The sequence below is a fragment of the Rhineura floridana genome, chromosome 1 (genome assembly GCF_030035675.1).
Source record: "Rhineura floridana isolate rRhiFlo1 chromosome 1, rRhiFlo1.hap2, whole genome shotgun sequence".
NCBI lineage: Eukaryota > Metazoa > Chordata > Lepidosauria > Squamata > Rhineuridae > Rhineura > Rhineura floridana.
Window position 1 is genome coordinate 172,805,018 of NC_084480.1, and position 25,531 is coordinate 172,830,548.

At 42.1% G+C, this 25,531-nt stretch overlaps 1 protein-coding gene across 1 annotated transcript; it reads right to left on the reverse strand.

The window, feature by feature from the left end:
- Nucleotides 1–26: 26 nt before the first annotated feature.
- On the reverse strand, nucleotides 27–25,350 carry RELL2 (RELT like 2). Its single transcript, XM_061586114.1, has 8 exons — nucleotides 25,287–25,350; nucleotides 24,034–24,247; nucleotides 16,971–17,036; nucleotides 16,811–16,883; nucleotides 15,640–15,831; nucleotides 9,611–10,196; nucleotides 6,584–6,626; nucleotides 27–1,051 (listed from the first exon to the last, which is right to left on the reverse strand). The coding sequence occupies exons 2-7, from the start codon at nucleotides 24,239–24,241 to the stop codon at nucleotides 6,585–6,587; spliced, it is 1,167 nt and encodes a 388-aa protein (XP_061442098.1). The 5' UTR covers nucleotides 24,242–24,247; nucleotides 25,287–25,350; the 3' UTR covers nucleotides 27–1,051; nucleotide 6,584.
- Between the last annotated feature and the right edge of the window lie 181 nt (nucleotides 25,351–25,531).

Genomic DNA, 25,531 nt, shown 5'->3' on the forward strand with positions numbered 1-25,531 from the left:
TGAGCAAAGCAACCCACCCACCCACCTCACGCAGGTGCCCAAGCATACCATATTGAGCACCACAGCAAAGGAGCTCAGAACTAGGGGCTATTTGGTTGTTTTGAAGGGGGTAATATGGTGAGTAGAAACTAGAGCAAGATCCTTGCAAGGATCTGCCATGTAGGGGGAGTCCCTGTTTGTAACTACTATGGTCCAGAGGAAAACACCTTCCCCCTGTGCTCTCTGAGGCAGAATTTAAATGTTCTCTTCTTGTGTAATGGCAGCTCCGGAGTTGTAATTCCAGCTGTTCTGATTGTCTTGTGTCAAATGGTTGGCAACTATGTTGGGTATCCTGGTTGGGTAGTCCCAAGGGTCTAGTTTGACCAAGGGTCTTGGTTTCCTGGCCAAGGTGGGAGCGGACACTCAAACTCCAAGCAGCTTAGCCTGTGCCTTTACAGCTGAGTCACAGCTACAACTAGGAAAGGCAGTACCAAAGGCCTTTTCCCTTTAGTTCAAAACTCACTCCACCTACATTGGCTGAGTCCTTTTCTTGCTGTAAGCAGTAGCCGCATTTTTTAATGCTAGTAGTTCACTGGGGCCTGACTGGCATGCAGGAAAATGTGCTATTGCTGAAATGGCAACATCTGGAACAGGATGTGAGAATGACCCTGAGACTCAAGTCTGGGATTCTTCAAAGCACCACATGTTGAGCCCTAGCATAGTGAAGGACAGGATTCTTACCAGCTGAGGCACACTTACGGGTCCTGTCATCCCACTCCACAAAATACATGGGCCTTATGAAGCTTTCAACAGAATGGGGAGGCTGGAATTTTCAGCAGCATGGTCCTATTCCTGTGGGGAGCTCTTCTGTTGCTGCAACGATAACTATTGTGAGAGGGATGAGGCTCTTGTCAAGTGCAATAGTTCTACTAGTTGAAATGGCACGTCCTTGCCAAGCGTGGTGTAGCTCTTCTGGGCTAGGCCTGACTTGATCTGGCTACTTCATTCTTGCATGCCTGATGCTGGCTCTGTATGCATCTCCCTTCTTCTCAGCCCTGAACCTGGAGTGGTTCTGAAAGAGAATTTTGTGGTAGGAATCATGAACAGAAACATCTACAAAAGATAAATGTAAACTGAGCTTCCTATGCTGGCATTGTAGGGCTCTTTCCAGTTGGTTTACAATGTAGGTCTGTGCTCCCCAGAAGTGTGAGGTTGCTGTTTTAGCAGTTAGCTTTACATTAAAACTAACGCCGCAGTTATAAAGGCAGTAAGACTGCTTGTATTCCATATGGAACACAAAACTTGAATCTCAAGATCATGTCTTTTTATGTTTAAGCTTTCAACCCTGTAGCTTGAGGCAAGTTAGAATGGCAAAGGATGCTGTACAAGCAGAGTTCTACAGAGGCTATAATCTGTTCCTATGCTAAGAGGCTGAATAAATGATACAAAGCTGACAAATATGACTTGTGTCATTCTGAACGGGGTGGATGCATCATGCTGTCACTCACAATGCATAGGTCCAACAGAATTGCCTAACCTCAGTCACTCTGCTGTGCATAGTTATTTTGTTACCTGCTCTGAAAATATTTACATTGAAGGCTAGTATACAAAATGTTTTATATAAATACTTCCTCTAACAGCACCTAGGCCTCACTCTTACATGTACTCAAACAGTAAGTCTTTCCAAGGGTGAGGGCCAAATGCATCTCTAATTCTAATTCAGGGGGGGGAATTCTTCAGCTACCAGAAACCTGGGTGATAAAGAACAGTCAAGTCTCTTCTACAAGGAAAGATAGCACTTGACAGAGAACCCCATCCTCTGGATGCCAACTCTCATAGTTTATTCCTCTGCTTACCACCATTTCCCTCCTTAAATTTCATTGGCCATTCCTGCATGGCCACCTCTAAAAATGAGTGGCAAAATGAAGAATGACAAAGGCTCCTGCAGAAAGTGCCCCAGAGGTAGGGGGATGCAGAGAGGAAAAAGAACCACGGGGCAATGGGACTCGAGCACTGTAGGTTAATCTCAAACTAAATGCTGTTTTGTGCTCCTGCTCTGCATATAATGGTTTTCAATTAAGAAACAAGTTCATTAAACTATTTTTTGAGAAGCTAGACAGGTGGGACAAATTATTAACTAATAATCTTAAAGGAGGACAGATTATTTGGTGGTAGTAGCCAAAAGCCCCAACCCTAGTGATGGAGGTAAGCACACCTGTGGGTGGCAGAGGGGGAGGGCACATGTTCTGCCACTCCTCCCACTCTCTCCTGACCTATGTAGCTCACCATAGCTCATGGTAGGGCTGCCCTTGCTTGCTTTTATCGCGAATGCTGTTCAGTGAAAGGGTTGGCCTTTCTTCAGGATGGGACTCTTGAGGGGAAAGGCTCCAGGGAGTTAATTATCATCACTGTCCAGCAGAACGCAGTGTCAATATCTTTGCCACCCACTGACTATGCTCCAGCAAGTGTAAGGGGGTAGATTCCACACAACCCACTGTTTCCCAGTTACTGTTGCTGTGATAAGCTATGCAGCTGAACTGCAAGCCCACCCACCATCTTCTGCACTACTGCAGTAGGACACTGCATTGGGTGTATTTCTTCTTGGCCCTTTCTCCTAGGAGTCCACAGCCAGCAACTGAACTATGAGCCTCATCTGAACTGTACCTGTAGAGGTGCTGTTCTACTGAGCTACACCTATACAGATGGATCCTTCAGGAGTAGGTTACTTGGCTTGGGATCATCCCATACATAGTATGGGGGAGGGGTGGAGAATGACACAGTTGCGTCCCCTGGTGGAGTGGTGCTCTGTAGAGTAGGAGGTGTGGGTTTTTTCCCCATTGCTGCCTTTACCCTCTACAGATATTATTTTCAGTCAGATAGAAAAATCAGGCTTTGGCTTACAGATTCCCCAGAGTGAGACTTCAACCTGCCCCTTCAGTTTTAGTGGACAATGCTCATCCCCAGCTGTGCTACTGGCCAGTTCACAGTCTTGGTTCATGTGACCTTGCTATTGTAGCTTCCTTCGTTGCTTATCAAAGTAGACCTTTTCTCTCACTTGCAACAGGGTTGTTCCCCACATACGGTCATTGTTCCCACAGGATGACGAACCCTTTTCTGGGCGGGGGTGGTGATGACATAGCTTTTCTTTTCTCCCATAAGGTAAAGCTCTGGGTACGTGTTAGGACTGTGATCCTATACCTTTCCCCTCTGTGCCCCCCTATCATTTTTCCCAGCCAAAGGGCTCTCATGCCACTTTTGGATTCAAACCTGTGCCTCTTTGTATGGACTGCTTCCCACCTAATGTGATGAGTATATCATTTCTCTTTTCTGTTTGAAATTTCTGTTGCTATCAAGACCCCCTTGTCCTTCATCAGCTGAAATTTCATGTCTATGAGGTGGGACTGGAACACCCCTCTTTTTCCCATGATAAGCAGCTCACAGTTTTCTGTGGGACTGCTGTTATAGCTCTCATTCTTCTTTGTCCATGTGGCTCCCTTCCATTGCAAGAAATTAAAAAAGAAAAACCATTCAACCCCACCCCCAATGTATTCCGTTCAAAGAAGCATTATTCCTATGGTGGGATTTGAACCCCTCTTTCGTATAGGTGAGGAGCCCCTGGCTTCTCTATGCCTGTATCTTGCACAGTGCTGTGGATCTGAATGGCACAGCTGGAGTGGCATTTCTTCTTGCCTGTGTGTTCCTGGCCTTATTCCTGGCAAAAGGGTTGTTCTGCTGCTATCCGCATTGGGTCTGCCAGGGGATCACCTAAGGAAAGCCCTGGAGCCTGCGGCTGCAGACATATTTATTTCTGGCCTAATCTGATGAGCAATAGCATTTGATCTATTAGAGAAGGCACTCTGAACTTTTTCTGGCAGCATGCTTGTGGATTGGGGGTAACTGGCATTGCAGTGTTCCCACCATCACCGATTGAGGTGTTGCACAATTAAAGGGTGAGGAAGTGAAAGATGGAAACTGTTGAGATCTCGTACTCTCTTTGGAGGCAATATCCCTGGTGCAGGAATAGCTACACACTCCTGGGGCATAGGGAGCAGGATTGGACTAGTAGAAGGCAAAGAGACGCTTGATAGACTTGCACTTCACAGCAACAGACTTCAGATTCCTCTGATGCTAGAAGATAGGGTTGCCATATTCCAGTTCCACAAATCCGGGCAGGTTAATTTGCATATTATGTAAAGTATTTGCATATTATGCATATTATTTGCATATTAATATTTGGATTGTCCAGTTGTTTTGTTTTTGTGCCTAGGAATTACCACCAAAAGCTGGGGAAAGATGTGAGAAATCTTTTTTTTTAAAGCAACATTTTCAGCCTTAAATGCCTAGACTCTAGTTTCCAACACTAGGGAGTATTTATTGTTGATTAAGAGAATTTATACCCTGCCCTTTTGCTGTTAAAAACAGAGCTCAGCACAGCTTACAAATATAATAAAAACAATAAAAATACACAATCAATATAAAAACATAATAAAAACACAAAATAGCAACAAACATAAAGTAAGTCAGGGCAGCAGTACGGTTAACCATATACGATATATTTCAAAGATGTGGTGGGTGGAGAAAAACAAGAAGCCAAAATGTTAGGAAAAGGAGTCTTTCACACCACATGCTCAGTTGTAAATACTATTGCAGCAAGTTTTACAAGTTCCTCCAGTATTCCACTGGTGCAGGCACTCAGACATTCAAAGTATCTGTATGTTTCTTAGGTTTTATAAAAGCAGAGCTTTGCTTAACTCAAAATTTCTTCTCCCTTTGATCAACCACATCTACACAGGTTCTACCTCCATACTCAAAATGAAACTGGGCCAGGAAGTGTGCAACAACCCCACACATACCTTGCTAATTAGATTATCAATGCCAGGATGTCTGTCTTATCAACTACTCTCCTGCTCCCCCCCCCCACCGGGCATCATGAAAGACCCAGTCCTGGGCTCAGAAACAAAATAAATATCTGGTCCTCTTCAAAGTATTGATAAGCCTCTTGTTTTAATTGAAATAATAATTATAAATTCTTGTTCTTATCACTAATGGGAGTTAATTATCTTGCATATGCTGCTGTTGCTTCTATGGCTGCAACGGAGGTTAAAGATAAGTGAAATGCAAATAGGAAAAAAAAACACAGAAGGCAGTAACACTTTCCTAAATGTAATACCATACCAACCACAACAAGATTCCTATGAGTAAGGCAAAAAACTAAGCATCTCACAACCAGTCAGGATTCCTAACCAAAAACCAAAAATATGATAAATGAAGAAATATTTATATAAGCATGACTATCAAATATATTTATTATTTACACAAACTGTAAAGATATTTATAGTGCAATCCTAGGTTTATTTATTCAGAAGCAAGTACCAGTGTATTCAGTGGGGCTTACTCAAACAGGGCCAGAAATGCAACCTCAAGTGATAAGCAACTTCATTCACACAACCCAAAATTCTGAATCATGCCACTTTACGCTGTTTTGCAACTGTTTATACTTGTTTTTATGGTTATTGGATTTTAAATGGCTTTATTTCTTGTTGTGAGCTGCCTTGGTTTCCAACCCTACCTCACAGGGGTGTTGGAAAGACTCCATACACGCACACGCACACACTGCAGATGTATAGATACATACAGCCCATATAATAGTTTATTGTCAAACCAGTTGGTCATTGCAGAAAAATCAGTATTAGTTTTAAAAAAATCAATATTACTTTCCTACAGAATAAAAACTGTAATACCTAAGTAAGCCCTGCCTACTTGCTTTAAAATAAGACTGGAGAAGGGGGCAGAAAGAGTTAGAACACAAGCACAATTCTTTTTTACATTCACTCCAAAGTCCCATTGATTTTGAGCACATTCATAACCATGTCTACTCAAAAGTAAGTCCTATTGAATTCAATGGGATTTACTCTGGGCATATGGGATTAGCATTGCTTTTACAAAAAGCAAGCATTGGAAAGGTTTTCAAAACACTGCCCAAGATCTGACTCCTCCACACAAGAGGAAAAAAAACTGAAATGTATATACTTACCCAATTTATGAGATTTTCAGATAAACGGGGAGAAACCACCATTTTGTTTTCTAGACAGCCTCAGGTCAATGAAACTGAAACACAATCCCTGATTGGCTGCAATCCTGAACGGGCGGGGTTAAAGCTAGGAAGTTCTGTAGTACTGTTTAAAGAAAGATTTAACAGTTGGAGGTGGCTGATGTTTTTATGTATATCTCAAGAACCGGACCACCTAGAAACTTAATTTTTTTTTTAATTAAAGCTGAGAATCCGGGCCACCTAAGGGGCTAGCCGGGCGCCAGGTGGCATGCATAGAATCCAGGTAAAACCCGGCTAACCGGGCAATATGGCAACCCTACTAGAAGAGGACAAGTAGAAGCTCACTCGTGCACTTAGGGAATAGCAGTATTCACCTGGTTTCAGTGTACCAAAAGAAATCACATAGCATATTGCTAATTTGGTAAAAGCAGAGCTAAATCCTAATGTGCACATTACAAATTTGTCAAATAGTCAGCCTAAAGTCGGGAGTGGCTTTTTAGAGACATCCACACCCTCAGTCCCAGCTGTTGACAACTTGAGCATGGAACTTACGTCACACAGATCCTCCTGGGTCCTGTACCACCGAGCTCTTCTCCTGGGAGAAAAGAGGAAAGAAACAAATGCAAAAAAAAAAGTTACACTGGCAATTTATGTTAAACGAAGTCCCTCAGAACCCACAACGTAGCTGCTTAGGACTGGGATAAGAGTGGTGAAGAGGTTGCTGGGGTCGGTCTGGAAGACCAATAAGGGTCCCCTGTACTGGCTAAGAAAATGATTTGGCAAAATATTGTACACCACCAATTGGCTGGGGTAGGAAATGGTAGGCCATATGAAGAGGAGAGGGTTGCTGCTGACATAGAATGGTGAGCACCAGTGCCGGAAGGAGTCTTTTAAGAGTCTTTGCTCTTCCTAAGCATGTGAAAGTCCCAAAGGTGTTTTACAAGCAGGACTTAATTAGTGCTCACTGAAGCCTTATGAGGTAGATAAGGGATTAGAGTGCTTCAGCAGTGATTCTATACATTTAGGCAAGGAAAAAATTCCAGTCTAAGAAGCATTTCACATGTTACAGTTCTAATGGCTACTATAAACCCTTATTGTGCAATTGCTAAAAGGTGTGAACAATATAATATCTTTGAGCTTGGAAAAGTTACTTTTTTGAACTACAACTCCCATCAGCCCCACCCAGCATGGCCACTGGATTGGGCTGATGGGAGTTGTAGTTCAAAAAAATAACTTTTCCAAGCTCTGAATATTTCATGTACACCAGGAAAGCACATCTTTTTTTAAAAAAGATGAGTATTGGCCTACTCTACCATTAGGTAGTATGAGATAGCACATCCCAGGTAGAAGATTTGGGGTACTATTAAAGGGCAGCAAACTGTCAATTATTTAGTAATCATATTTACTACCACCAGGAAGATGGCTTTGTATTTCGCTGCTTTAGGCACTAAAATAACTTGTGCTGTCCCTAACTGGTATGCAATCCAAAGTTATGTTTTTAGCAGGTATATCATGCCATGGGCAATTTATACAAAGAGGTATGCTGCATCTCCCTTGCCTACTAATCTCATTTTGTCACAACAAGAAAATTTTGGCTATGTAATAAGAACATATAATTATGTAAGAAAAAATAGAGAATCTGGTTTAAGCAAAAATAATATACCAGACATATGAGCACCATATTAGTGTTCAATTATGCTTCTTTTCTACCACTTCAAAGATAAACTGCTATACACTTTTGCATCCATCTTTGACTTCATAACTCTCCTTGACACTCTTAAATATTACTGGTTCTAAGATGGTGTGTTGGTTGTTTATTGAAAATATTTGTATCCCATCTTTTCACCATAACAAGTCCATAAGGCAGCTATCCTAGATGTTTTTAAAACAGGACTTGTGAATTTGTGGCCACATCCACACCATACATTTATCCCACTATTATTTCACTTTAAACAGTCATGGCTTTCCCCAAAGAATCCTTAGAAGTGTAGTTTATGATGGGCGCTGAGAGTTGTTAGCAGACTCCTATTCCCCTGACAGAGCTACAATTGCCCGAGTTGTTTAACAGTCAGTCCCTCCTTCCAGAGAACTCTGGAACTGTAGCTCTATGAGGGAACAGGGCGTCTCCTAGCAACTCTCAGCACCCTTCACAAACCACACTTCCCAGGATTCTTTGGGGGAAGCCATATTTGTTTCAAGTGGAATAAATGTATGGTGTGGATGTGATCTGTATAGCTTTTACCCAAGTACTCTGCAAAGAGTGCCTTCTGCTGCCTCTCTGATTTGCTAAGTTCTTTTCGTTTTCAGTCTTTACAATAATGGATGCAGCAAAAACACCTCTGGCTTATCTAATCAGTATTTGCCTGCTTGTAACATTAAGAAATATGCCAAACATTTCTTTCGTCTACTCTTCGCTGTCTTAGTTCCATTATTACCTGCAATTCATTGTAGGTCTACACCTTCCTGGTTTTACTATTTTGTTTTCTTAAAAGATGTTTTAAGATTCTTGAAACTAAAATGTTTTATGCTGTAACATTTGGTAAAATAATATTCTTCCCAGATCTCTGCACTTGAAAATCTTCTTCCAGTTATCCCCCTGCTTTTATTTTCATCCTAGTTTTCCCCTTTCAAGCAATCTTGCTCAGTACAGGTGGGTACATACACAAACATAGATTTTGAGTGGTGGGACTCCTTAGGATATGTACCTCCCTCTTTTTTGGTAAAATGGAGAATGTTCCTCAGAGAGTTTTGCTCAGGAACAATAGTTTCTTCCTATTTCCAGCAGAAGACTGCTGTGTAGAGTGCTGATTAGCTAACTCTTGTGACAATCATAATGCCTGCTTAGAGCAATGTTTCAATTGGTGGAAGGGGAGCCAGACTGACTAGTTTTTGAGGCATCAAATATTTAAATGGATAAATATGTAAGAGGCCTGGGGAAAGTGTTTACACCAAAGTCTACCTGCTTCAGCCCCTGGTTTCAGAGTCTGTCGTGTTGTTTCAGAAGTGAAAGCAAGGGAAAACAGAGCTCATTTCACTGCAGAAAAAATAGCAATACACCAGCTTCTGTAATTAGGTACATATGTACACACACCTTAATTCTCAGTGCAGGATACTCAGTGCCTCCTGCTTCCAGAATGTATTTCTTTATAAATGTAACCAATTATCCATTGACTGTTTGAGTTCCTCCACTATCAGTGTGGTGTAGTGGTTAAGGTGTTGGACTATGCCCTGGGGGTTTGAATCCCCACATAGCCATGAAGCTCACTGGCTGACCTTGGCCAGTCACTGCCTCTCAGCCTCAGAGGAAGGCAATGGTAAACCCCCTCTGAATACCGCTTACTATGAAAACCCTATTTATAGGAACACCATAAGTTGGGATCGACTTGAAGGCAGTCCTTTTACACTTTTTCCTATCTCAAGAGAATCTGTGAATCACAACCCCCAGCTTTTTCAGCGGCATCTTGCCACTGCATCAATTTGGATGCGTTGCAATGGCGTTAACCAACAATACTTTTAGAATCCCTGTGCACAGAAAGAGAAATGGAGCATTATGTAGGACAAGGAAAGAACAGTATCTACCTGGAGTTCTAGGCTCCTTGTTCTATTGATCTGATTTCCTGATGCAGCAAGCCTGGATCCTACTTGAAGAACTTGACTTCCTTTATTTTCTGATACTTCATTAGCTGCCCTTTGAACGCCCTCATCCCCAGAGGCATCCACTACCTTTTCCAGCCTCTCCAACTCCTCTAGGGCCTCTGACCCAAGGCATTTGGGTCCTGCAGAGTAGTTTGTCTCAGATGTATTGCTTGTTCCAGTACTTAGGAGGCCTGCCTCTTGCAATGAGCTTGCCTTGGGGTTTTGTTTCCTCTCTGATTCATTCATGGAGACATCTGAATTGGCTGTTGTGTTCAAGGTTCTCTCTCCTTGAGTTGGCTCATCTGCACTTTCTTCCTTTGGTTCCTTTTCACTCTCAGAATCTGCCTGCTGGAATTTTCCTTGCTGAAGTCCGCCTGTGTGAACTATTCCATTCTGAGACCCCTCCCATTGGAGTTTCTCGTTGCTGTGGTTTACATCGGCAGAGCCAAGGTCCTGTTTACTACTAGGGAGAGACTCTTCCTGTGACTCATGGGAAGCAAGTTTCTTCCCAATGTGTGTGACATGGAATCTAGAGCAAAAAGAAAGAAAACCAGCTTAGTCAACAGTGAGGAATCGTCCTGTAAGAATCCTCATCTGGGTTGCCAAGTCTCTTGAGGCCTAAGAGCTCATGAGTACTATCTGTCAGAACAGGAAGCAAAACTTTAAGGCACTTGGTTATGTTTTTGTGAAGAGGTATCGATCATCTCCTCCTGGTTGCTGTCCCATGCAGAATTATTAACCTCTTTCCTGTATGTTTTCAAATAGGTGGATTATATTTCTGTATAACAGTGCCTTTTACCAGCTTCGGCTGGTGAGACAGCTGCGGCCGTTTCTGGACCGGGGTAGCCTGACCACTGTTGTCCATGCACTGGTAACCTCCAGGCTGGATTACTGTAATGCACTCTATGTGGGACTGCCCTTGAGGTTGGTCCTGAAGTTGCAGCTGGTGCAAAATGCGGCAGCAAGACTGCTCACTGGAGCAGGGTATCACCAACATGTCACCCCACTGCTGAAAGAATTGCACTGGCTGCCCATTTGCTACCGGGCCAAGTTCAAGGTTCTAGTTTTGGCGTACAAAGCCCTATACAGCTCGGGACCAGGATACCTGAAAGACCGTCTCACCCCTTATATGCCCAGTCGATCACTGTGCTTTGCTGGTGAGGACCTCCTGCAGATGCCATCTTATCAGGAGGTCCATTCCGCACAATATAGGAAATGGACCTTTAGTGTGGTGGCACCTACCCTGTGGAATTCCCTCCCTTTGAATATTAGGCAGGCGTTATCTCTGCTATCTTTTCGGTGCCCTTTGAAGACTTTCCTCTTCCAACAAGCCTTTTAAGTTGAGACCTATCCCAGTCTGCATCTGTGTCAGAATTGTTTAATATGTTTTTTAATAATGTTTTTAACCCTTTTTAAGGTTGTTTTTTAAATTGTTTTTAATGCTGTTTTGTATTAATATATTTTAAAGTTTTAAAGTTTTTTGGTGCTTTGTTTGTCGCCCTGGTCTCCTGCTTGGAGGAAGGGCGGGATACAAATTAAATAAATAAATAATAAATAAATAATTCCGGTGTATACCAGTACTTGGGTGCACCTCACACTCTCACCACAGATGCTGAGATTAGAGGAACATGTTTAGGAAAAGGAGAGGTTTGAGCATTAGAAGGGGGGGCAGGCTGAGAATGTGCCCTGTGGAAACCAGCCTGATAGCACCTTCCTACATGATTTAAATCCTTCTCTCAAAGTCCCAAGGAAGAAGCTAATACCTGAACACTTTGAGACAAGCCATGAGACCTGGCAGCCCTACTCATCATGCTGATAACCTGACTTCCTCATTCCATTGGCATGCCACCTCTAACATCTGATGCTCTTTCATATGCATGCCAAAACTGACCTCTCAGCATTCCCCTCTTATACATATACACCTATCCAATTAGCATGCCATCTTTAACTTCCAAACTGGATCTCCTGTTATTTTCTTTCCATCAGCATGGCTTTCTGGCCACTTGAGCTCTTACCAGTCCTGTTCTTGGACTTCTAACGTGAGCTCTTTCAGCATGCTAGCACCTGCTTTTCTAAATTCTTTTTATGTACTAGTGACCAGAGCTGGTTGGAATTTTCTTGGGTAAACTTATTTTCAGTGACAAGCTGTAGACTTGCTTGATGTGAAAAATCTTTGAGCATCTTCAGCTGATGACTGTTGAAATGCAGCATGTTTCTAGGAAATTCAACTGGGGGAACTTTTTTGGTTCTACAAAAATACAATTTCTCACTGATTTTAATAAGATTTTAAAAAATTCAATGTATAATTTACTAAAACTGAAAAGTCAAGTTTAAAAATGTTATTTAGCTAGGAAAATATATTCAAAACAAATCATGTTTACTGCTTGGAAGCAGAAATGTGTAACAATTGGGAAGTCTTAAGGTTTGTGGAATCACCACCACTTTTAAAAATATATCCAAATGATCAGCTGCTGGAATTTCAAATCAACCTTCCAAGTATTTTGAAATTGTTTAATTAACCAGCTCCACAGATCTCTCCTGTTCATGCCTACTTACTCAATATACTGGTGTGAACTTTATCTCCAGTCTTGTAAACCACAGGTTTGGCAGCCTGTCACCCCTGACCTCATTTTATGCCACCTCCATTCTTCCATTTCATCAGAGCACCTTTCTTTGTGTTCATTTTCTCCTTATTTTTCCTGGCTTTTTAAATCCCCACACACAAAAATAATAATAATAAAATAATAAATTTAATTTTTGTGTCGCCTATCTGGCCGAAGCCACTCTAGGCGATGTACATATTAAAATTCAATAAAATACAATATACACACACACAGTTTCCATAATCTGGAGTTTTATGCTGTTTCAGAGGAAAATATGTCCATTTTTATGTTGTATTACTTTGTTTTTTAGGATTTTATTTATTTGTACTCGTTAAGGTTTAAGGCTTAAAGCAGGGGTTCCCACACAAAAAATTCCTGTTTGGGAAATGGAAAATGATCTGTCATTTTAATTTTTTGCTGCTGCTTTTAGTATGTCTAGCTCTGCAGTCCTATGACCCCTGGGAGGCCATAGAGAGAACTCCAGTGTCAGTTTCCTCCTCCCTTCCATTCTGGAATCTTCTGCAGTCCTAGGCCTACAAATGTCAGTAGGGCCAAAAAAAGGGTATAGCAGAGGAGGATACAGTAGGGTTGCCATATTGCCCCGTTAGCTGGGTTTTACCCGGATTCTATGCATGCCATCTGGCACCCGGCTAGCCCCTTAGGTGGCCCGGGTTCTCAGCTTTAATTTAAAAAAAAATTAAGTTCCTAGGTGGTCCGGTCCTCGAGATATACATAAAAACGTCAGCGTCCCCCCGACTGTTAAATCTTTCTTTAAACAGTAGTACTATAGCCCTTCGTAGCTTTAACCCCGCCCATTCAGCATTGCAGCCAATCAGGGATTGTGTTTCAGTTTCATTCACCTGAGGCAGTGTCTAGAAAACAAAATGGTGGTTTCTCCCCGTTTATCTGAAATCTCATAAATTGGGTAAGTATATACATTTCAGTTTCTTTTCCTCTTGTGTGCAGGAGTCAGATCCTGGGCAGTGTTTTCAAAACCTTCCCAATACTTGCTTTTGTGGGGGTAAAAGCATGCTAATCCCATACGCCCAGAGTAAATCTCATTGAATTCAATAGGACTTACTTTTGAGTAGACATGGTTATGAATGTGCTCAAAATCAATGGGACTTTGGAGTGAATGTAAAAAAGAATTGTGTTTGTGTTCTAACTCTTTCTGCCCCCTTCTCCAGTCCTATTTTAAAGCAAGTAGGCAGGGCTTACTTAGGTATTACAGTTTTTATTCTGTAGGAAAGTAATACTGATTTTTTTAAAACTAATACTGATTTTTCTGCAATGACCAACTGGTTTGACAATAAACTATTATATGGGCTGTATGTATTTATACATCTGCAGTGTGTGCGTGTATGGAGTCTTTCCAACACCCCTGTGAGGTAGGGTTGGAAACCAAGGCAGCTCACAACAAGAAATAAAGCCATTTAAAATCCAATAACCATAAAAACAAGTATAAACAGTTGCAAAACAGCGTAAAGTGGCATGATTCGGAATTTTGGGTTGTGTGAATGAAGTTGCTTATCACTTGAGGTTGCATTTCTGTCCCTGTTTGAGTAAGCCCCACTGAATATGCTGGGACTTGCTTCTGAATAAATAAACCTAGGATTGCACTATAAATATCTTCACAGTTTGTGTAAATAATAAATATATTTGATAGTCATGCTTATATAAATATTTCTTCATTTATCATATTTTTGGTTAGGAATCCTGACTGGTTGTGAGATGCTTAGTTTTTTGCCTTACTCATAGGAATCTTGTTGTGGTTGGTATGGTATTACATTTAGGAAAGTGTTACTGCCTTCTGTGTTTTTTTTCCTATTTGCATTTCACTTATCTTTAACCTCACTCCGTTACAGCTATAGAAGCAACAGCAGCATATGCAAGATAATTAACTCCCATTAGTGATAAGAACAAGAATTTATAATTATTATTTCAATTAAAACAAGAGGCTTATCAATACTTTGAAGAGGACCAGATATTTATTTTGTTTCTGAGCCCAGGACTGGGTCTTTCATGATGCCTGGGGGGGGGGGAGAGCAGGAGAGTAGTTGATAAGACAGACATCCTGGCATTGGTAATCTAATTAGCAAGGTATGTGTGGAGTTGTTGCACACTTCCTGGCCCAGTTTCATTTTGAGTATGGAGGTGGAACCTGTGTAGATGTGGTTGATCAAAGGGAAAAGAAATTTTGAGTTAAGCAAAGCTCTGCTTTTATAAAACCTAAGAAGCATACAGATACTTTGAATGTCTGAGTGCCTGCACCAGTGGAATACTGGAGGAACTTGTAAAACTTGCTGCAACAGTATTTACAACTGAGCATGTGGTGTGAAAGACTCCTTTTCCTAACATTTTGGCTTCTTGTTTTTCTCCACCCACCACATCTTTGAAATATATCGTATATGGTTAACTGTACTGCTGCCCTGACTTACTTTGTTTGTTGCTATTTTGTGTTTTTATTATGTTTTTATATTGATTGTGTATTTTTATTGTTTTTATTATATTTGTAAGCTGTGCTGAGCTCTGTTTTTAACAGCAAAAGGGCTGGGTATAAATTCTCTTAATCAATCAATAAATACTCCCTAGTGTTGGAAACTAGTCTAGGCATTTAAGGCTGAAAATGTTGCTTTTAAAAAAAAGATTTCTCACATCTTTCCCCAGTTTTTGGTGGTAATTCCTAGGCACAAAAACAAAACAACTGGACAATCCAAATATTAATATGCAAATAATATGCAAATAATTTGCCTAATATGCAAATTAACCTGCCCAGATTTGTGGAACTGGAATATGGCAACCCTAGGATACAGGGAAGACCTGAACCCAAAGAATCAAACATCTGCCCAGTCCCCCAACATGCCCCTAGACTAGAAACTGAATTATACCAGCCCTGGCGTTGGTATAGCTGAATTCCCATTTATTTTTCTCCCATTGTTGTTTGAACTTTTTCAAGATGAGTCAGTCACTTTTACACTTATTTTGTATTCTTTATGTGGTATTTTTGTTGTACTTGCATATTTTGTTGTACACTGCCTCAATGTTTTATATGAAGGGTGGTCTATAAATATTTTTATAAATAAAATTGTTTGAAATGAGAGGAAAAATGTAAAAACAATGCAACCCAGAAAAGGATGGAGAAGCACTCCTGCACACCGTCACCTCACTTCTGCCCTGCCATTGAATATGGTGGATTCATTGCCTTCTACGTTCACCCCCACTCCCAGGCTTAGGGTTTCACAGAGCATTTCTTCTGCTCCTAAAACTATGGTTGTATTTTCCAAGTTATTGTGGTATATTTTTATGCTGAAACCTAATAGAATGGAGGATGGAGTAGAAATAAATAAAAACTTCTCTCCAGATAAATACCTGCCAACAGAGAAGACAGTGGTCTCCCCAGGGTGCATCTTGCCTTTGCCCTCCTTGAACCGGCCCTGACGATGCAATGAATGTCTCTTTTTCCTGCTGCAGTGAATGCAAGGTGCTTGAGCTGAACCAAAGTGCACCGTGTGATGATGGGGCAAGCCACCATCTTGGCTGCTGCGATGTGGACAGAGGCCACTGGAGGAAAGAAGAGTTAAAAGCTAGTCACTGCAATATTCCTTGAATTTGGAACATAATTGTTTATTTTTATTTATTGGATTTATATACCAAACCCAAGGGAGTTTGCAGTTTTAAAATAATAAACAAATAAATTATATAAAATGTAGAGTGACAGAATTTTCTTAGGCCAACTGGGAGCTGATGGCGCAGGCTCCCTGGCCTGTGCTCCCTTGCTGTTCCTTTCCCTCAGGCTGTACAAAGCTCAAAGGAAGATGGAGGAAGGGGCTGCCCTTACAGTTCTCTCAGGCCATTGGTGGTTCTGTCAGGAGCTGATGGTGTGTGTGATCCCTGACCTGGGCTCCCTCACTTCTGCCTTTCCTCAGGCATACAGGTCTTTCTTAAGCAGCCCCAGGAAAGATTGGGAAGGGCTACCACATCAGTTTTTTCAGACAAGCTGATGGTACTGTCAGGAACTGATGGTATATGTGCCCCCTGGACCAATCTAAACAGAAGGAATGACTCAGAGGCAACCCTCAAGGCAGAAGCTAATGAGCACATTTCACAGAGGCAGCAATACTATGAGGCAAGCTCAGGTTTCCATTTCACACAGAAGATGTTGAGATTCACAATTCAAACATGGAATTCAAGCCACCAGAAAGTTCTCCTAAGGAAGTCCTACTGAACTAAATGTGAGTTGTGTAAGAACACTATGCGATCCCACTATGGACTGGGGGAAGAAAGGCTCCATTTGGATTTTTTGCCTCAGGAACAAAAATTACCTGAACCGTAACAAATGTAAATGCTGAGGGAGCATATAACTGGAGACATTTGAGCCTGGGCTTCCCTTCTCTTTTCCCAACTCAGAAACAAGAGCTTTAATCTTTCCATCTCTTCCTCACTGACAGCCGACCTCTAGCCCAGTCATCAAGGAAGGAAGGCATAGCAGAGATTCCCATAATGTGATTGGCACTATGGTGCACCTGGATACTCTCCTCACCTGGGCACAGGCACTGGTAGTGGGAGATCAGCATCACTATCCCCCAGCATTTCCTTCAGGACTTCCACATTTGCTAACAAAGGGAAGATAGCAGAAATGTGTCAAATCAAGACCCTCATGTACAGGCAATTACCAATATGTAAGCCAAGGTTAAGCCCACCTTCATTCTGAATGATGCACTTCACTATCTTTTCTACAGTGTCCTCATTCAGCTCCTCATCTTCATCTGAAATGATAAAATAGGGAAGTAAGTGAAGTAACATAGGCACTCTTATGACAAGAGAAATATCCATACACCAACAAAAGTCTGGAAATGTCTTTTCCTGTGAAAATGACCTCAGAAGCAGCTCTTTTCTGAAAGGGGCGGATAAACCTGTAGCTACAAGCAGCCCTCATTCTAATTTCATACAGGGGCAAGCAGTAGAAAAAGGTGGCAGCCAGGAATCAGAGAGAAAATAGTACCTTACCCCATTTTTGCCACATGTGGCCCTGACGGACTACTCCTGTAGGAATGTCATCTTCATCAGAAAAAGGTTCCTTAGCCTTCCTGTAGCAGAACAAATAGCAGGGCCTTCTCTGCCCACAATGATCCTAGTATCATTTGGGTTGAATCTCCCAATTTAGGGGTGCGATTAAGAAAGGTCACTCACTTCCCCAGATGTGATTATTACTCAGGAGCACCTATATTGATCGTCAACCCATTGCTTCTACACAATGTGGCTATCATAAACAATTAAGCGAGCCTATTTAGTAAATATACATGTTTAAGTAACAAATCTCTGTTTTAAAAAGTGTGCGACTGTGACTCTGACCTGTAATGATAACCTGGTTTAGGGCACAATCCAACTCGTATTTACACCAGGCTAAGAGGAGCTGGATGTGGCAGACCCCCAGCAGAAACCCCTTGCCCTGGTTCAGCTGGAGATCCACCAGGGAAGCCCTGGCTGGCAAAGGGAGTGCTAGCGGAAAAAAGGGCGTTCCGTGGACATGTCAGAGGAGGGGCTGAAGGGGAGACTTATGCAAGATTCAACTCCCATTCGGAGAGTTTCTGCAGGTCCCAATCTGGGCTAAAGTTACATCAAGAAAAAGGTCAGTCTAAGAAAATAATTATACCGGAAGTCTACAGAGAACGCCTACTCGCAAGTAGGGGTATTCATGAGAGTGGTTTTTTCCTTTTGTGTTCATGCACTCAGCTCTTGGCTGAGATGATGTTTTGCTAATCTGGTGGCTCCCAAACAGCAAATGGATACCTCAGAGCTTCCTGCTGGCTCCTCCTCCAGCAGCACCCGCTGGCTTACCCTAAACTGGATTGCTAGTATTTGTGAGTTATAACAAAGGTTGTTGCTGAGGCATTGCTCTTCTATGAAGGTTGAAAGCCAAATTAAAATTGTGGCTCCGCATAGCATTATAATGCTATATAGGCAAGATCCTAATATATATTTATTCAGGAGGGTAATTCCATTAAAATATCAACCTACAGACCCATTTTTAATTTTTCATATATAGTTAACATTTTTTATATCATTTAAATATATTTTTCCAAAGTTTCAGTATCTGGCAATAGTTTTTTTTTTCAAAAAGGCATTTTACACTTGAGTAAAACAACCAGGAGCATGGCATGCAAGATGAATCAGAATTTCTCTGTTTGTTTCCCTATCTTCAGTTAAAATAGGCAATAGGTTAATAACCCTTTATTATACTGATAGTTTTGTTTCCTTCTTTGGTGAGCTGAGAATAAATTTTATGTAAGGAACAAAATCAGATGAGTTTAGGTCTTAGGACAATAAAACTTACATTAGTTGAGTTACAAAAATACTCTATAAGTTTTAACTTTATTCTCTTCGAGTTTGTTAGTATTAAGAAAATATGATATTACCTGAAGTCTGTTTTACATGCAGCAGTTCTTGTGACTAACATACCGCCAAAATGTGCGACTTACATAGCATAAATGTGTTGTCAGGTGTGTCATTTAAATCCCTTTCAGGATTGATAATTCTTTCCCTGAGAATTTAATAATAATAATTAGGGCTATTATTTGTATCATATCATCAGTGTAGGACATCTTACAGAGTTTTACATAAAGGCCTCTGCCCTCAAAAAGCTTACAATCCGAAAGACAAGTCAGATAATAGGAGGGTGGGCATATGTTATTGCTTTTAGAAGGAAGATAATATAATTATGTGTTAATATATTTAGTAATTAAATAACTTTGTAGGTTAATTATCAGTAAACTTCAACCTGGGTATGGTTTAGAAAAGCGTAGAATTTATTTCTCTGCTAGACACCAACTCCCTTTCTTGAAGTATGTAGAAACTTCTACCAGCCTCTCCTCAGATATATTAAGGCTTGTTCAAATTGGCTCTCCCCAACTAGGTTGAGTAAGTGAGGCCATCTAGAGATACAAAGATTCACCTCAGGAGCTGAAGGTTTCTTGCCTTACCTCAGGGAACAGTACAACTCTGTGAAAGGTTGAAGGCAATTTTGAACACAAATGAATTTTTCACATAATGTAAAATAAACATCACAAATACAGGAAATAATGCTCCCAAAGGAAATGTGATTATCCTGAAAGAAAGCGTAGAAGCAGAAACATCCACTGAAGTACTTTGTTGCATTTGAGACACAGAAATTGAAAAGAAAATTTGTTGGCTAAAATTTAATATGAAATCCTCTTCTTTCATACATCTGTGACAATTGGTTTCCCTGCAACTGATGATAGATGTTGGGTTGAAAAGAAACAAATTATTAGGGTGCTGCCACAGCAAAGTATAAATTCCTGTGGGCATTACAATTTCCTGCATTGACTTGATGCTGACTTGCAACTTGTGAATGAATAGTAGTGTATCATGTGCACATGATCTTGATTTGGATGCAATTATTTGTGGATGGCTGTCAATGAATTGTCACCTGTTGAGTTGGACACATTATGTTGGTCACAGGTCATTTGCCAGAAAACCTTTTTTTCCATAATTTTCAATAAACATTACTATAATTTTACAATTGCCCATGAAACGTTAGCTCTTAATGTACATGGCTAAAGTTGATTTTTTTAGTATTCATACTTTTAAAGAATACAATTCTGCAAGTTATGGATAAGCTTTTGAAGATAAAAGCTGTTATGTTGGTCACATCTTTTAAAACACAAAAAAGAGGAAGCATTTAAACTACGTGTGGCATTCTTCTTGATTATTTTAGTAGGGAACTTCAATCCAGTTAACAAACAGATAGTTGAATGTTAATTGGAGTTCAAATAATATTAGCTAAAACACAAAGTATTATATAAAGAAGCTTACATAGTGTTATGTTGATCACTATGGAATTACCCAGGGGTAAATCTTGCTCAGCAAAGATACCACTTTGCCAACTATTGGCCATTTTAATTTATTGTTTCCTCTTCGTCCCTTTCTTTTAAAGTGGCTTTTGCTTCCTGACTACTGGTCCTTTTATTAGTTGCTTTCTTCACTCCATTTTTGGAATTACTGAATCAGTCCTTTAGTTAGTCAGTTCCTGTTCCTGGCCAGAAGTGAGGAGACTTTAATTCTTTCAGTTTTGCAACCACAGCAATTACTCATTATCTTAAAAAAAAAAACCAGTTGCAATAATACAACAATCAATTAAACATCATCTGTCTGCAAAGAGAAAACAAATAATTAAATTTCTCCAACAAGAAGGAATGGGACCTGACTAATTAAAGGGAGTATTCAAGGAGGAAACAACTAATTAAATAGCCAGTATCCAAGAAGCAAAAGTTGCCTTAAAATAAAAAGACAAAGAGGAAATGACTGACTTAAAAAGTCAGTAGCAGGGAGAAGTCACAGCAGCAGTTTTTCAGTCCATACTGGGCAGGTGGCTGCTGTTACAATTGTATTTCAAACTGTGTTTTTTAAAAGCTGTTAAACAGGTCTAAAAAAAGACAGGAGGACAATATAGAAAAAGCTGTAATGGGTTGGTATTGGTGCTGTCCCAATTCTTCATAAAACAGTGTCCATTCTAGAGGAAGCTACTAGTGTGGAAGCAACCAAGGAAAACAATAACAGTAAATGCTCTTAAAAGTTAGTTGCTGCTCTTTGGAATCTAAACTGGACTGTGTCCATGTGCAGGTCTTGAACCTGTTCATGTCCCCCATTCCCCATCTACCTACTGAAATCTGAAATAGCAATGTTAGTCCAAGCATATAGTGATGGGATATAAACACCACAAAAAGAGTGCATTTGTACTTGGTAAGTGGGAAATGGCCATTTACAAAAGAAGATACAACTCTGTAGTATGGTTCAGATTGCCATAATGCCTTTCAAAACTTCTGAGTAATATTTTTTGTTGCCGCGTGCAATGAATAGACTGTTGGACTTAAAGCAAGAAAAATTGGGTTCAACCCCGCTCACAATCATAAAGTTCACTTGGACGAGTCACAATTGTTCATTCTAGCTTACTTTAGAGCTTTGTTATGAGGATAAACTCATGAGTGCCACCCTGAGCTCTTTAGGGAAAACGTAGAATACAATATTGCTAAAACAAAGAACTAAGCACTTCTAGGGCATTCTCTCTTGCTCACGCTCTCCTTGTCTGATTTTTGCAGCAAAGTGCGCAGCAGGATTCAGGGTTAGTTGCTTGTCTTTACCTATCCTGTCTCCCTCCTCACAATGGAAAACAGCAGGAACGTAGCCAGAAAATGCATAGCTGCATAACTATATAATGAGGCTCGGGTAGAAGTCAGATGCAAGTCTGAGGCACAAACTAGCCAAGAATGCACATGGAATTTTGCCAGATGCATGTTTCAGACACCACATTACAAGGACATTTCTGGCCAGAAAATAAATGGGGTATCAAAAACAATCCTTGGCACAGAAGGAGTGAGATATGCAAACTGATACATCCTGCTTTCAGTGATGGCTGGGCTCATTGTGACTGGTAGTGCAGAAGGCAGGGAGCCCAAACAGTAGGTGGAGCCAAAGCTAATGACAGGCAGAGACAACTAATTCTAGTGTTGTCCTCATTCTCTTCTCCTGAGTTCTGCAAGGGTAACACTGAGGACTCATCCATACCTCTGTTTAATCTGTAGTGTAAGCCCTTGTGTCTCCATTATCTGTAATGTAACCCCTTGTGTCTCCATTAATTCACCCTTGTCTATATGATGTTCCCTGTGATCCGCGGCCCTCCCCAGTTTTTCCTAACTAAATCCAGAGTTTCCTATCCAGAACAATTTGGAGTATTGCTGGATAGGGAAACACAAGGGGCTTATTTTACAGATTAAACAGAGGTCTGGATGAGCCCTGAGGCTGAGGAGTAGGAAGCTGACAGGCAGTGCCACTCCCTGTGAGGAAGAAAGCAGGCAGGTGGGGACTTGCTGAGAGCAGGCTGAGGTTGATGGGGCAGTGCCCCATTTGCTCTAATGGACCAGCCTCCACTTCCTGCTTTGTCATCCAGCTTGAGTTGAAGTTATGCCCAGAGAGTTTTAGTATAACAACAAGAAAGGGGGTCACATTATATTCATCTTCCATTGTTGTCTCTCATTATAACTGATTCAGATAATCCTAAATAATATATTTTATTCACTTCAAAAAAAGCCAGTGTTGTATGGTGTGGTTAAATTGCCAGGCTAGGACTGGACCCAATCCCCACTCACCCATGAAGCTCACTGGGTGACTTTGGGCCAATCACTGTCTCTCTGCCTAACCTACAGAACAAGGTTGTTCTGTGGAATAAAATGAAGCGGGGAGAGACTGCCCTGAGCTACTTGGAGCAAGGCAAGACAAAATAATGAGAAATACATCCACCACAGCTTAGATGCCACGAATTCTACCATGTAATCCACTGAGATATCCAGTGGATATTCTAGGGCTATTTTCCTATAGGAGTTTCAGTTGCTGTGGCATGAGAATATAGACAAGATACTTCAAGGAGTACAGTATTGTCTGTCATGCATACTAAACTGTTGCCCTTCATGTCTCATAAATTCTAGCAGCAGAGGGATGACTGTCAATTTGGCCATTGCTCAGCAGGGATTTGAAGCAAGGTCTACTACATTGAGACAGTCAATGTGGTGTAGTGGTTAAGGTGTTGGACTATGACCTGGGAGACCAGGGTTCGAATCCCCACACAGCCATGAAGCTCACTGGGTGACCTTGGGCCAGTCACTGCCTTTCAGTCTCAGAGGGAGGCAATGGTAAACCACATCAGAATACCGCTTACCATGAAAAGTCTATTCATAGGGTCGCCATATGTTGGAATCAACTTGAAGGCAGTCCATTTCCATTTTTCCTACTACATGGAGATACAACACTGGAGATGTAACCTCTCCCTGGGATCTTGAAGTTCTAGTGTTTGGCGACATTAGTCCAAGCCTAACGTTTTGCATATTCTTTGATGTCAGCTATCTGTTAGCTCCAGTTTAGTGACATTACTTTAATCAACATGCAAATGAGCTGCAAAGTTGATAAAGAGAGCAGGAAACCTAAATCTGTTTTAGCTTAGATCTAGCAAGCACAGTTCAGCTCTGGACCCGTTGACTGGAAATGATGAAAGTAAGATTGCTTATGGCTGCAACCCAGTGCACATTTACCTGGGAATTAGTTCCATCAAACACAGCAGGATATATTTCTGAGAAAACATCCATAGGGCTGAGCTATAAGAAAAGTGAAGGTGAAACTGGGGAAAGCAAAGGAAAATTTAGGAAAATGAAAAGGAGGGGAGCTGTCAAGTGGGATGAGTTAGAATTGCTTTTAATACGTTTTCTTTAATAATATGTTTTTAAAGCTTTTTTTAAAAATATGTTTTTAAAGCTTTTTAAAAAAATGTTTTTAACGTTGTTTTGTTTTAATATATTTTAAGGTCTTTTTAGGATGTTTCAAAGTGTTTAGCATTTCTGTCTGCCGCCCATGGCTCCTGCTGGAAGGAAGGGCGGGAAATAAATAAATAAATAAAATGAGGTGGTTGGTTTGAAAATCAGCCCACTCATGATTATTTTAATCCCTCTAGCAAATTACCCTCACAGAATTTAGGCTGGAGGGGAAGAGTATTCATATTTTTCTGTGGGGTTTGCTAGGTTCTCCCCATCCAACCCAGTATCCAATCATGTAGGGGGAGCTGGCCCCCTATGCCATGCGTTTCTAGAATTTCAGGAGGCAGCTTCACATCTTGATTGAACTCATCTTCCTTGCTGCCAGGAAAGAAAGTCTTTCTGCACGGCAAGATCCCCTGCCCGCCTTTCTGCCCTCATTACTCACCGTCTTGCAGCTGGGACAGGGCTTCCTTGTTATCCGAGTCAAGCTCATCGCGGAAGGTCCGGCAGCGGTAGCCCTTCTTCTTCAGGAGGTGGCAGATGAGGAATCCCCCAAGACCCATGGCAAAGAAGACCAGGACCAGCAGGAACAGCATATATATGCTGTGCTGGGGGTCCACTTCCCCATCCTCGGTGCTGTTCTGCTCTGACATTCGGATCTAAGAGAGAGGTGGTAAGGCTCAGAGTCCTCAGGTACCCACATGCCTGTTTTTGCCCACCTGGTCCAGGACTCCCAGTTGTATCAAGGCGCCCCGGGCAGGCATGTGGACTTAGCTCCCTATTTCCTTGGTTCACCCACTAATCCAAACACCCCTGGGGCGAGCAGCCTCCCACACTTACTGAGGGGATGCTGAGAGTTTCTCAGGGAAGAGTGAACCTGACTTCCAGAAAAAGGTTATTTCTTATTTTATTGAGGGTCTTTCACAGCTCTCTGTCAAAGAAGTCAGGTGTAAGGAGGCGAAGTGCAAGGACAAGGATCCTCAGCCAGAGCCTCCAGCGCGGCGGCTTCTGCTCCCATTTTACGCGATGTTTCGAGACGCGCGTTCCCTCTTGCCGCCTGCTTCTGCAGCTCCGCGCTCCTCTCTTTTCCTCAGGCCCCTTCCCCCGCTGCAGGAGGTTTCCCAAGGACACCGCCAGCCTTTGCAAGCTTCGGATCGTCTCTCCATCCCTCGCGGCGGGCAGAATCCCCTCCTTTCCCTGGCTTTGGCAGGGGCTCGGGCTGCCGCTTGGCATCGTCTCTCCGCATCGATTTCGGCAGGATGCTGAATCTCCTGCTCGGGCCGCCTGACTTTTCTCTCCGGGGCTGGGCTGGGCTGGAGATTCTTCCCAAGGACACGGAGGGTGCCGCACGCCTGCCTCTGCAGCACAGGCTCGCGTCGGGGAGGCGTGATGGCTCCCTCTCCCTTCCCCCCCGCAAGCACTTTTCCCCGCTCACCCCACTTGCCGATGCGCTACCGGCGGGCCTCCGAGCCCCCACCCCGGATCCCCTCGCCTTTCTTCCCTTTCTCCAGTCGTTGCATGTTGTACATACTCACGGCGAGCAAGGAGGGACTCGCGGCCGCAAAAGTCAGCGCTCAAAGGACGGCATTCCAGCTGCGGCACAGCAGGCAGGGAGGTTCAGCTCCTGCTGTCGAGGCACCCCCAGCATTGCCTTCCTCCTTCCCCACAACACGCATTAGCCGAGAGCATCGCATATACCTTTCTCCAGAGCTGTCTGCCAGCCTGACCTTTCCAGACTCCGCATTGATTTCAGTCTCCACACCGGCCCTCCTCCCAGGCACGTCCCAGAACGAGGATCTCCCTCCTTCACCCGACCGCTTTCTCCCTGATTCCAGTAGCACCCTCTCAGAACAAGCAGGTCTCTCGAGCCATTAGGCGTTGCTGCTGCCTTTTGCCATCTCTGGAGGTCACGTCCTGCCTACAGAGCGGCACCGCGCGCTGCT